Source organism: Schistocerca serialis, chromosome 6 (assembly GCF_023864345.2).
Source record: "Schistocerca serialis cubense isolate TAMUIC-IGC-003099 chromosome 6, iqSchSeri2.2, whole genome shotgun sequence".
Lineage (NCBI taxonomy): Eukaryota > Metazoa > Arthropoda > Insecta > Orthoptera > Acrididae > Schistocerca > Schistocerca serialis.
The window spans coordinates 127,629,068-127,642,362 of record NC_064643.1 but is presented as its reverse complement, the minus strand read 5'-3'; the positions used below and the strand labels follow the sequence as shown (position 1 = coordinate 127,642,362).

Here is a 13,295-nt window from a genome sequence, read left to right as displayed (position 1 = left end):
GCTACTTATAATAAAATATTGTGCGCCCAAAAAAGCACATACCTTTAACAATTACAACTGGAATATGATCACTGGTGTCTTATTGAACTATGAAATATTTCGAGACATCCAGTAAATAAAATTGAGAATTCTAGTTGTACGTCCATAAAATGAACGTTCTTAACTTTATAATATGTAGCGTTACGTAAAGATCTTCAGATAAGATATTTAAGACAATCACAGAAGGCAGATGTTAAGAAACGGGAAAAGTAGTTGAAATTGTCACAAAATTAAGGGTGAGGATATGTGGAGTTACATTATCACTTCGGAAGAGTGATGCGTTTTCCTACGAATTCGTTACTGACAAATGACACTCGCGAACAAAAAAATGAAGTGTTATACAGGAGAGCACAACTGTGCGGACTAATTGTGAACTGTACACGACACGGGTGTTGGGGACTTCGTGAGGGAAGTACCTGCGCGGGCGTGGTGTGAATGCTCCGCGAATCGATGCCCAAGGCTGCCGAAGCGTTCCGTTGCGAGAAATAACGCTGGAAAATAGAACAATAGCTGTAATCTGCGTAAAACAGAGGAATTAATCTGTAATTCTGAATTCTGGGCTTGTAAAAAATTTTCCCTGGTTAGATGTTGCTTAATGGACAATGTAAATATTTTTTATCAGAATACGAAATATTTATTCGATCAATATCAGAACAATCGTTGAGAAAATTTGTAATACTACATTTTATTTGCTTCCAGCGAACATTGTCACTGAGTGCAACGGTCTAGAACTACACCTGCTTAAACAGTCAACTACAAAAACAAGAAAATGCAGAATCTCCACCAATTGAAGTCAGCCAAATCTAAACTCTTCAGTGTGGCACGAACAATACAGATCCTGATGCTATTGTATCTTTGATTTCCACCGCGCTCAATGAAGTGTCAATGTCAGTGCTGAAATGGCAGACCATGCTTCAAGAGTCGAAACTAGAGAACTCAGTGATGTTGAATGCTGGGGTCAGGAGAGCAGGCAACATTTTAAATTATTCCAAAGGTTTACCATTGTCTTCAGGTCGGGATCCTGCGCGGGGCAGACAATTTTAGGAATGTTATTGTCCACGAATGATTAGCTAAGAGATACTTCTTTGTCACACGGTTTATCGTCACGCTGAAACAATATTCGTCTCCAAACAGTTCCTCTACTGTATGCCGTACAAAATGTTGTAAAATGTGTTCATATCCGTCGGCGTTTACATTGACTTGAGCCTGAAAAGGTGACGACACCCTAAGCAGGAGAAAACACCTTCAAGCTGTAAAACCACCGCCTCCGCCCTTCACTGTTAGCACTACATGTTACAGCCTAAAGTCATAACCGGGAACGACAGAGCAGTGAGAAGAGGTCAGCCAATCACATGCTGACCGACCTCCCGCCAGGACGACAACGCGACAGCAGCGGTCCCTAGGTGGAGACGACGTAAGCACGCGGCCGACTGGTGGCAACGCACTTCGATAGTAGCTTCAACGTTAGCCACTTCGTTAGCGATCTCTGTGTGGCTCAGTTAGCGATCAGCAGTCACTGCAGTTCAGTTGATAGTCTTTTGTCAGTTGCAGTCGCTAGGACCAGAACTGTTACTTGTGTTTGTCTACTCTGAAGAAGACTGATTATTTTGTATTTCGCCCTTTGCCTGCGACACATCTGTGTAATTGCACTTGTGGATGATAAGGTGTAGAGTACTATAAAAACTCTCACATCAAAGTATTTCCACTTGTCTTGTTGAAATAAAACTCGGTAATACGTTTTGATTGATTGTCTAGCAAACCAAGTATGCAGGATTCCAAGACTCAACACTACACACTATGACAGTTAACACACTCCAGCCATTCACCAGACTCAAAATCCATCTTATTGCCACAGCGTACAGCGCCGTTCACCAGTCCGAATCACTCGTTTCCAATGATCCATCGTCCAGCGGTGTTGTTGTTTACATCATCTCAAGTGTCGCTTAGCACTCACTAACAGAAATACGTGGCTAATGAGGAACTGATCGACCACTGCTTCACATTCTTTTTAACACAGTCATTCAGCTATTCTTTCCTCTTATTTCACGCGCTATTTCGACAAATTCTCCGCAGTGATCGACGCTCCCTCTCTGTCGGTGTATGAGCTCTGCCTGGTCTTGGTTTGACTGTTGTTGTTCCTTCGGGTTTCCTCTTCGCCATCGCATTAGCAACAGTCGAAATGTTGTCTGTCGTGGACTTGTCACTCTGGTGAAAAGCAACAAGTAGCCCACATTCGAAGTCTCTGAACTGCTCTGACCATCCTATTTGCTGTTACTGCTCCTCTACTGACAACGCAATACTTCCAGAATCCTTTTATACTCGTGTACCCGCCACCCGCGATCTCTATAGGACAATTCTGCATTATGTAGGGTGCGTCATCTAACATTACCGCTGGATATATTTCGTAAACCACATCAAATACTGACCAATCGATTCCACAGACCAAACGTGAGAAGAGGGGCTAGTGTAATTGGTTAATACAAACCATAAAAAATGCAGGGAAGTATGTTTTTTTAACACAAACCTACGTTTTTTTAAATGGAACCCCGTTAGTTTTGTTAGCATATCTGAACATATAAACAAATACGTAATCAGTGCCGTTTGTTGCATTGTAAAATGTTAATTACATCCGGACATATTGTAACCTAAAGTTGACGCTTGAGTACCACTCCTCCGCTGTTCGATCGTGTGTATCGGAGAGCACCGAATTACGTAGGGATCTGAAGGGAACGGTGAGGGACCTCAGGTACAGAGAAGACTGGAACAGCACATTACGACCACATGCTAACACCTTTTTATTGGTCTTTCTCACTGATGCACATGTACATTACCATGAGGGGTGAGGTACACGTACACACGTGGTTTCAGTTTTCAATTACGGAGTGGAATAGAGTGTGTCCCGACATGTCAGGTCAATAGATGTTCACTGTGGTGGCCATTATTTGCTGCACACAATTGCAATCTCTGGCGTAATGAATGTCGTACACGCCGCAGTACATCTGGTGTAATATCACCGCAGGCTGCCACAATACTTTGTTTCATATCCTCTGGGGTTGTAGGCACATCACGGTACACATTCTTCTGTAACGTACCCCACAGAAAGAAGTCCAGAGGTGTAAGATCAGGAGAACGGGCTGGCCAATTTATGCGTCCTCCACGTCCTATGAAACGACCGTCAAACATCCTGTCAAGGGTCAGCCTAGTGTTAATTGCGGAATGTGCAGGTGCACCATCATGCTGATACCACATACGTCGACGCGTTTCCAGTGGGACATTTTCGAGCAACGTTGGCAGATCATTCTGTAGAAACGCGATGTATGTTGCAGCTGTTTGGGCCCCTGCAATGAAGTGAGGACCAATGAGGTGGTCGCCAATGATGCCGCACCATACATTTACAGTCCACGGTCGCTGTCGCTCTACCTGTCTGAGCCAGCAAGGATTGTCCACGGACCAGTAATGCATGTTCCGTAGATTCACTGCCCCGTGGTTTGTGAAACCCGCTTCATCGGTAAACAGGTAGAACTGCAACGCATTCTCTGTTAATGCCCATTGACAGAATTGCACTCGATGATTAAAGTCATCACCGTGTAATTGCTGATGTAGCGACACATGAAACGGGTGAAAGCGGTGACGATGCAGTATGCGCATGACACTACTTTGACTCAGCCCACAGGCTCTCGCAATGTCCCGTGTACTCATGTGTGGGTTCATGGCAACAGCAGCTAACACACCAACTGCACCCGCTTCTCCTGTGACGGGCCTGTTACGGACCCGTTTGCGTGCTACGACCATACCTGTTGCATACAGTTGGCGGTAGATGTTTTGCAATGTGCGGCACGTTGGATGCTCTCGGTCCGGGTACCGTTCTGCATACACCCTGCAGGTTTCAGCTGCATTTCGTCGACACTCGCCATAGATGAGTATCATTTCCGCCTTTTCAGAATTCGAATACACCATGGTCACAGTTCCTACGACACTACACTATCACAGATGTCTGGTAACACGGTGTACTACAGTTGGTCTGCGTGCGGAGACGAATGCAGAATAACAATAGCAGCAAGCGCTACATGCGGACACTGTGACAGCTAGACCAAACCACAACAGTGCACTACAGCCACACTCGTAAACACGGTCGTCATCGTAAACATGTCCCTGCAGATGCTGCTCGCCGACCGTGTCCCGTGTTTGTCACAACACGCAACTGAACGTCGGAGGTTTCAAGCGTCAACTTTAGGTTACAATATCTCCGGATGTAATTAACATTTTACGATGCAATAAACGGCACTGATTACGTATTTGTTTATATGTTCAGATGTGCTAACATAACTAACGGGGTTCCATTTAAAAAAACGTAGGTTTGTGTTAAAAAACATACTTCCGTGCAGTTTCGTATGGTTTGTATTAAACAATTACACTAGCTCCTCTCCTCACGTTCGGTCTGTAGAATCGGTTCGTCAGTATTTGATGTGGTTTACGAAATATATCCAGCGGTAACGTTAGGTGACTCACCCTGTATACGAGAGGCCGGATACTTTTTGTTATGACTTGATGAAACTACAAACGTCCAGTCATAACTCTGGGTTCTTCGATTGCTCTGGGAGATGGCTGATCGCGACTACAGCATTTGAACTACTAGTCACTTTACTAGAAGAACGATAAGGTGATTTACTTTACATTGGCACAGGAGCGTGTCGAAAATTAACAACTATGTTTGAACAGATTCAAGTACAAGTGTTATAGGCCCTTTGCTGTTCCTTTTTCTATAAACAATTTGGGAGAAAATCTGAGAAGCCGTCTTGGGTTGTTTGCTGATGACGCCGTCTTTTATCTACTAGTGAAGTCATCAGAAGATCAAAACAAATTGCAAAACGATATTTGTATGATCCGAAAATGGCAATTAGCCCTAAATAACGAAAAATGTGAGATTATCCACATGAGTGCTAATAGGGATTCGTTAAACTTCCATTACACGATAAATCAGTCAAATCTAAAGGCCGTAGATTCAACTGAATACCTACGAATTAAAATTTCGAACAACTTATATTGGAAGCAACACACAGAAAATGTTGTGGGGAAGTCAAACCAAAGACTACGTTTTATTGGCACGACACTTACAAAATGTAACAGGCCTACTAAAGAGAGTGCCTAGACTACGCTTGTCCGTCCTCTTTTAGAGTACTGTTGTGCAGTGTGGGATCCTTACGAGACACGATTGACGGAGCGTACTGAAAAAGTTCAAAGATGGGCAACACGTTTTGTATCATCGTGAAATAGGGGAGACTGTGTCACTGAACTAATGGATTTGGAACGGACATTATTAAAACAAAGCCAGCTGGAGTGGCCGAGCGGTTCTAGGCGCTACAGTCTGTAACCGCGCGACTGCTATGGCCGCAGGTTCGAATCCTGCCTCGGGCATGGATGTGTGCGATGTCCTTAGTTTAGTTAGGTTTAATTAGTTCTAAGTTCTAGGGAACTGATGACCTCAGAAGTTAAGTCCTATAGTGCTCAGAGCCATTTAAACCATTAAAACAAAGGCCTTTTTCGTTGCAGAGTATTCTTCTCACGAAATTCTTATCAACTTTCTCCTGCAAATGTGAAAATATTTTGTTGACGCTGACCTGCATATGGAGAAACGATCACCATGATACAATAAGAGAAATCATAGCTCGCACGGAAATAGATACGTGTAATTCTTTCCTTGCGATATACGGGATTGGAATAATAGATAATTGTGAAGGTGGTTTGATGAACCCTCTGCCAGGCACTTAAATGTGATTAGCGGAGTATCCACGTAGATGTAGACGAACAGTTACAAAAGTGTTGTTGCACGTGAGGCTTGAATAGCATTGGTGTCCTAACGAGATGATGTAGACTGCTTTTGTTTGGTGGGGTTTAAGGGCGCACAACTACTGAGGTCATTAGTGCCCAGTCACAGTTGTTAGAGCACATGGTATCTAGTAAAGCTCAAGGGGAGGGGGGGACACCAGAAAGTCCTGACAAAGATGCAGATAAAATAAGTAAAAAAGTTAGATGTCTTTGGACAAGCCAGTCAAAGTTATAAAACGCAGAACACGAGCAGCTGCTCGAGCGTCATCAGCTAAAATATCCGGTAAAGGAGATGGCAGGGACAGGACAACACGAGATTGACTGAAGCGGGGACGTGACAATAAAACATGGCGCACTGTTAATGCTTGACCACAAGGGCACTGCGGGGCTGGGTCACCAGAGAGCAGGTAGCGGTGGCTAAACCGGCAATGCCCAATCCGAAACCTGGTCAGAAGGACCTCTTCCCGCCGAGATGGCCGGGAAGAGGTTGTCCAAGCAGTTGGGAGCAGTTTTGCTGCCCGGAGCTTGTTTCCTTGGAGGGATGACCAAGCATCCCACCACAACGACACAAGCCTCTTACAAACAACCCCACGAACGTCAGATGGCGGGACAAAATGGGAGGCTGGCCGAGGCAGGAGGACTGCAGCCTTAGCTGCAGCATCTGCAGCCTCATTCCCAGGCACTCCTACATGTCCAGGAACCCACAGAAAGCTGACAGGAGAACCATTATCAGCGAAAGAATGGAGGGACTGCTGGATTCGTTGAACCAAGGGATGGACCGGATAGGGAGCTCCAAGGCTCTGAAGAGCACTGAGTGAGTCAGAGCAGAGTACATACGATGAATGGCGGTGGCGGCGGGCATACTGAACAGCCTGGTGGAGAGCAAAAAGCTCGGCCGTAAAGCTGGAACATTGGTCAAGGAGCCGGTATTTAAAGGTGGCGGCACCAACGACAAAGGCACAGCCGACACCATCGTCAGTTTTGGAGCCATCGGTGTAAATAAAGGTGTGACCGGCAAGTCGAGCATGAAGTTCGACAAACCGTGAGCAATACACTGCAGCCGGAGTACCCTCCTTTGGGAGTGAGCTGAGGTCGAGATAAATATGAACCGGAGCCTGGAGCCAAGGTGGTGTCGGCCTCTCACTCTCTCTGATGGTGGTAGAGTGGGCAAAATCCAATTGTCGAAGTAGGCGACGGAAGCGGACTCCAGGGGGCAGCAGGGCAGACACATACAACCCGTACTGACGGTCGAGAGAATCGGCGAAGAAGGACTGGTAAGAGGGTTGGTCGGGCATTGACAACTGCCGGCAGGCATACCGACACAGCAGTACGTCGCTCCGGTCGGTCAATGGTAATTCGGCAGCTTCAGCATAAAGACTCTCGACGGGACTAGTGTAGAAGGCTCCGGTCGCAAGACATAACCCCCGATGGTGGATGGAGTTGAGACGGCATAAGGGTGATGGCCGAGCAGACGAGTAGACGAAGTTCCCATAATCCAGTTTCGATCGGACTATGGACCAATACAAGCGAAGCAGGACAGTGCGATCCGCTCCCCAAGATGAAACACTAAGAACTCTGAGGACATTAAGGGAACGTGTACAACGGGCCGCCAAATAAGAGACATGCGGAGACCAACAAAGTTTCCTGTCCAATGTGAGCCCACGAAACTTAGTTGTTTCCATGAATGGGAGAACAATGGGACCGAGATGTAAGGATGGCGGAAGGAACGCTTTATATCGTCAAAAGTTGATACAAACCGTCTTCTCTTCAGAGAACCGGAAGCCATTTGCCACGCTCCATGAGTATAGGCTATCTAGACAACGCTGAAGGCAGCGCTCCAGGAGGCATGTTCTCTGGGCACTGCAGTATATCGCGAAGTCATCGACAAAGAGAGAGCTTGAGACATTGGGTGGAATGCAATCCATAATTGGATTGGTCGCGATGGCAAAAAGCGCTATGCTGAAGACGGAGCCCTGAGGCACTCCGTACTCCTGGAGGAAGACGTCGGACAATACGGAACCACACGTACCCTAAACTTTCGATCCGTTAAAAAGGAGTCAATAAAAAGGGGCAGGCAACCGCGTAGGCCCCACCTGTGCATAGTGCGGAGGATACCTCCTCTCCAGCAGGTATCATAAGCCTTCTCCAAATCGAAGAACACGGCTACCATTTGGCGCCTTCGCAAAAAGTTGTTCATGATGAATGTCGACAAGGTCACAAGGTGGTCAACAGCGGAGCGGCGGTGACGAAAGCCGCATTGGACATTGGTAAGTAGCCGTTGAGATTCAAGAATCCAGATTAACCGAGCATTAACCATGCGCTCCATCACCTTACAAACACAGCTTGTAAGAGAAATGGGGTGGTAACTAGAAGGAAGGTGTCTATCCTTCCCAGGTTTGGGTATAGGAACAACGACAGCGTCACGGCAACACATGGGGACCGGACCTTCTGTCCAGACGCGATTGTAGGTACGAAGAAGGAAGCTTTTGCCCGCCAGAGAAAGGTTTGCCAGCATCTGAACGTGAATGGCATCTGGCCCCGGAGCAGAGGACCGGGACAGTGCAAGCGCACGTTCGAGTTCCCGAATAGTAAAGGGGGCATTGTAAGTTTCCAGATTCAGCGAGTGGAAGGAAGGTCGCCGAGCCTCTTCTGCCTCTTTCCTGGGAAGGAAGGCAGGGTGGTAATGAGCGGAGCTTGAAACCTCCGCGAAAAAGCGGCCGAAGGCGTTGGAGACAGCCACAGGATCAACAAGGACCTCATTACCTGAGGTCAGGCCAGGTACCGAGGAGTGGGCCTTAATGCCCGACAGCTGGCGCAGGTTACCCCAAACGACAGAAGAGGGAGTAAAACTGTTAAAGGAGCTGGTGAAAGAGGCCCAACAAGCTTTTTTGCTGTCTTTGATGACTCTACAGAGTCGTTTGTATCCAATACAGTTCGCCAACGTAGGATGGCGGTGAAAGGTGCGTAAAGCACGTCGTCGAGCACGGATAGCGTCTCTACAAGCCTCATTCCACCAGGGGACGGAAACGCGATGTGAAGAAGAGGTAGTACGAGGAATGGAATGTTCGGCAGCATTGATGATAACAGCCATGAGGTATTCGACCTGACTGTCACAACTGAGAAAATCGTGGTCCAGAAAAGTCGCCAGGGAGGAGTAAAGTCCCCAGTCAGCTTTCAGTATGCACCAGCTCGAAGGACATGGGGATGGGGATGGGGTGTGGTGCAGGAGACGAATGACACAGGGGAAGTGGTCGCTCGAATAGGTGTCAGCAAGGACATACCACTCGAACCGACGGGCAAGAGTGGTAGAACAGATCGAGAGGTCCAAGTGGGAGTAGGTATGAGTAGAGTCCGAGAGGAAAGTCGGGGTGCCAGTATTGAGACAGACAAGATTGAGATGGTTGAAGACATCCGCCAAGAGGGAGCCTCTTTGACAGGATGCAGGAGAGCCCCAAAGGGGATGATGGGCATTGAAGTCGCCAAACAATAAAAACGGCGGAGGAAGCTGAACAATCAGGTGCATCATGTCACCCGACTAACTGCGGATGACGATGGAGTGTAGATGGTACAAACTGAAAAAGTAAAAGCAGAAAGAGTAATACGGACAGCTATTGCTTGGAGTGGGGTGGTCAATGGGATGGGATGGTAATAGACATCGTCCCAAACGAGCAACATGACCCCACCAAGAGCTGGGATACCGTCCACAGGGGTGAGGTCATACCGCTCCGAGGTATAGTGGGTAAAGGCAATACGGTCAGTCAGGAGCAAATTGGTTTCCTGGAGACCAAGGACGAGCGGACAGTGCAGGCGGAGGAGCAGTTGTAATTCCTCCCGATTAGATCGAATACCTCTTATGTTCCAATGTAACAAGGCCACCGCTAGTCAAAAAAGAGGGGGAACGAGACAGGGGAAGAGCTGGTCACCTCGACGGACACGGAGGGCCAGGTTTCGAGGGAACAACGCTACAACCGGCGGGAGGCGGATCCTGTTCCATTGAGTCGTCGCCAGCTGCGGCCGCTGTCCCGGTTTGTGTAGGAGGGGCATCATTTGCTGACTAGAGGCCAGCTGAGCGCCTGGCAGCAGAGCACCCCGGCGAAACTGAGGACGGCTGGGAGCAGCAACTCACAGATGGAGCGTCAGACGAAACGCGCCGGGGTGGAGAGGGGGATAGAGACTTCTTCTTGGAGGCCTTCTTCGAAGTCCGAGGAGGCATGGGGATGGTGGGCTGGACCCGAAGAAGGTCCTCACGCGCGGGGTCCGTTTTGGAACGCCGGACCTCGGAAGCTGGGGTCCGGAACGTTTCCCCGATGGAAGCCTGAGAAGAGGATCGCTTCTCAGGCAGCGGGGGGGGGGGGTGTAGGAGGAGGAGGAAGGGTGGCCTCTGGGCCAGAGGGGGTGGGGGAGGAGGATTTGGAAGGGAGGGATTTGGGAGGCAGAGGCATAGACCCCAGATGGGGGGAGGAGGTGGAGGGGAGACAGGATAGGGGTGAGGATAGTGTGGAAGGAGTGGACACGACTGAGGCAAACGAAGTGGTCAACGTCACGGGATGGAGGCGGTCATACTTCTTCCTGGCCTCAGAATAAGAGAGACGATCGAAAGTTTTGAGTTCTTGAATCTTCTTCTCCTTCTGATACGCGGGGCAGTCTAAGGATCTAGGCGTGTGGATGCCAGGACAATTAACGCACCGAGGTGGTGGGGTGCATGTATGTTCCTCATGAAGAGGACATCCACAATCGCCACAAAGGGGCTCAGCCTCACACCGTGACGACATGTGCCCAAAGCGCAAACACCAAAAACAGCGCATAGGAGGTGGGACGTAAGGTTGCACGTCGCACTGGTAGCGCATCACCTTTACCTTCTCCGGGCGAACGTCGCCCTCGAAGGCGAGGATAAAGGTCCCAGTGTCAATGCGACGGTCTTTGGGGCCGCGCTGGACTCGCCGGACGAAATGCACGCCTCGGCGCTCCAGGTTGGCCCTGAGCTCCTCATCAGATTGCAGCAGGAGGTCCCAATGAAAAATAACCCCTTGCATCCTATTCAGTGCCAGATGCGGAACAATGGACATTGGGATGTCCCCTAGTTGGTCGCACGCCTGGAGCGCCACCAACTGTGTGGCGGAGGTGGTCTTCATAAAAACGGACCCCGAACGCATTTTACTGAGAGCCTCGATTTCCCCTAAGATGTCCTCGATGTACTGAACAAAGAACATGGGCTTGGAGGTGGCGAACGTCCCCCCATCAGTTCGAGAACAGACCAAATACCAGGGTAAGTACTTCGCCCCAAGCCAGCGGGCCTGTCCCTCCTTCCAGGGAGTGGCCCAGGGGAAAGGGCAGGAGAACCAGAACCAGAGACAGTACCTTTCCTTTTCAAAGACTCAGCCGCAGAGCGACCTGATACGTGTTGACGTTTCATCTGCGAAACGTCCGCCCCGATACCACCCACTCCGACCAGGGGCTCTCCCCACGGGCGCCACCCAGCCTCAGCAAGGGCCACCTGGCAGGATGACCGTTGCCAGGAGTCCTGATGCCTGAAGGAGACGGGCATCTACTCCTTGGCCGACATGGGGATGGTGCAGCTCAGGTATCGGCAGTACGATCCCTGTGTTGTCAGAGGGCTACAACTTAGAGGGTACAGGACGACCCCACCAGAATGGGCTGGCTACCGCGCTGGATTTCTGGTGCCATGGAAAGTCCATCATGATCGTAGGTGCAGATGGGAACACACTATGTGCGTAACTTGTGCAACCCATCAGGCGTTTAGGCCCAATTTGAGGAATAATGGGAGTGGTTACAACGCCGTTACAATGCTGAGTGCCAAGGTCTTAGTGCACTGAGGACCAATGATACACCACATAAGGCGTCCTTCCCCAAAAGGCTCATACTTCTGTAGAATTTTGAAAAAAGGGGTCAAACCCCAAGGGGGACCATCACAATGAAGGCCGAAACGGTTAAAACTCGTTTTAGTCGCCTCTTACGACAGGCAGGAATACCTCGGGCCTATTCTTACCCCCGAACCCGCAGGGGGGGGGGGGGGGGGTAGACTGCTTCATTGGACGTCACGAACTGGGGCAGAGCGACCACGCATTTGGCTCTATATCGACATCCGTGCGATGGTAGTGCAGTGTGTATGCGATTTGTCGACTTTGGTGTGGCACCGACAACTTTTGACACCACCACAGTTCTCATCAGATAGTGTAGCAATAATATTATCTTGGACTCTTCCATTCAGTCCGTGTTTCATACAAAAATAACAATATGGGAGTTGTGAGTCCGCCTTGATGTAAAACACTTTTGTTATTTATTCATTCCCCGAGCTAGTTTTAGCGACAAATATCGCCACCAGTGAGCTCTTCAAATCTCATTTATTATACATGCATGGTTTTAAATTGTTGTCACTTTTTCGGCATATTCTCTGTGTTTTCTGTTGCCGTTTTTCTCAGTTCAGATTATGTCATCTACAACAGTGAGCGAGTTTGTTGGACGGCTTGCAACTATTTTTATGCACAAAGGCACAACTTTCGCATTTCGTTCATAATCCAAACAACAGCAAGGTGGCGTAATATTTTGGATTAAGAACGAAGTGCGAAGGTCATGTTTTTCTGTGCTTCTTTCCGTCAATATAACGATATCTCGATAACATTTTTCGATATGTCGCGGGCCGATTATGGTAGATTGTTAAATATCTATCGGGTTCCCAATATTCTTGAAATATCAACAGTCCTACTGCGAACACTCACCTTCGTACACCCAGTCCGCGGCGCCGTTGTAGACTGTTCCCGGCACGCCGTCCACTGTGATCGCCGTCGGCTTGTCTCCCGGCTGACGCAGGTAGAAGAGGTTGTTCTGGTAGACGAACGCCATCGCGTTGCCCACCGGCGCCCATTTGGCTAGCTGCATGCCGTCCTCACAGATTTCGTACGTAGTGCTGGAAGTACCATTGCCGAATGTTAACAATGAAACAGTGAAACTCGAACAAAAGAACTGGGTTGCGTTAGCAGTACCGTCAGACATTTTGCAGACAACGTCGTCCTCCACAATGGAGCGCTATCTATAGGAAAGCTGCACAGATATCCTGTCTGATCTAAATAAGGCATCGTAGTGATGCGAGAATTAAGTCAATCTACATCGGTGACTGTTTACGTATGACTTAATGCAGTTTATCTGCATGTGACGTATACTGAACGGGATTATCACTGGATGTTAAATATGTATCAAGAATAATAGAAGAAATTGTGAAGGGTATGTCTGACTGAAGCGAGAGCGTCACGGAAATGCGGAAAAACCTGATTTGGTAGACACCTGAACAATAAACCTCGTGAACGCGTACTTGCAAAGTTCGACAAACAAGTATGAAGCGAGAAATATATGGATGCACTGCAGTTCCCTACATATCGCTCCAGTAGGAACAATGAAGAAAAGATTAAATTAAT

General features: G+C 48.4%; 1 protein-coding gene across 1 annotated transcript in view; it reads right to left on the bottom strand.

Annotated features, from left to right (window-relative positions):
* Nucleotides 1-13,295, bottom strand: part of LOC126484540 (venom dipeptidyl peptidase 4-like) — a 320,902-nt gene that overhangs the window by 156,949 nt on the left and 150,658 nt on the right. Inside the window, exon 6 of the mRNA XM_050108088.1 lies at nucleotides 12,603-12,790. Coding sequence (XP_049964045.1) covers nucleotides 12,603-12,790 — 188 coding nt within the window. The remainder of the gene's footprint in view (nucleotides 1-12,602; nucleotides 12,791-13,295) is intronic.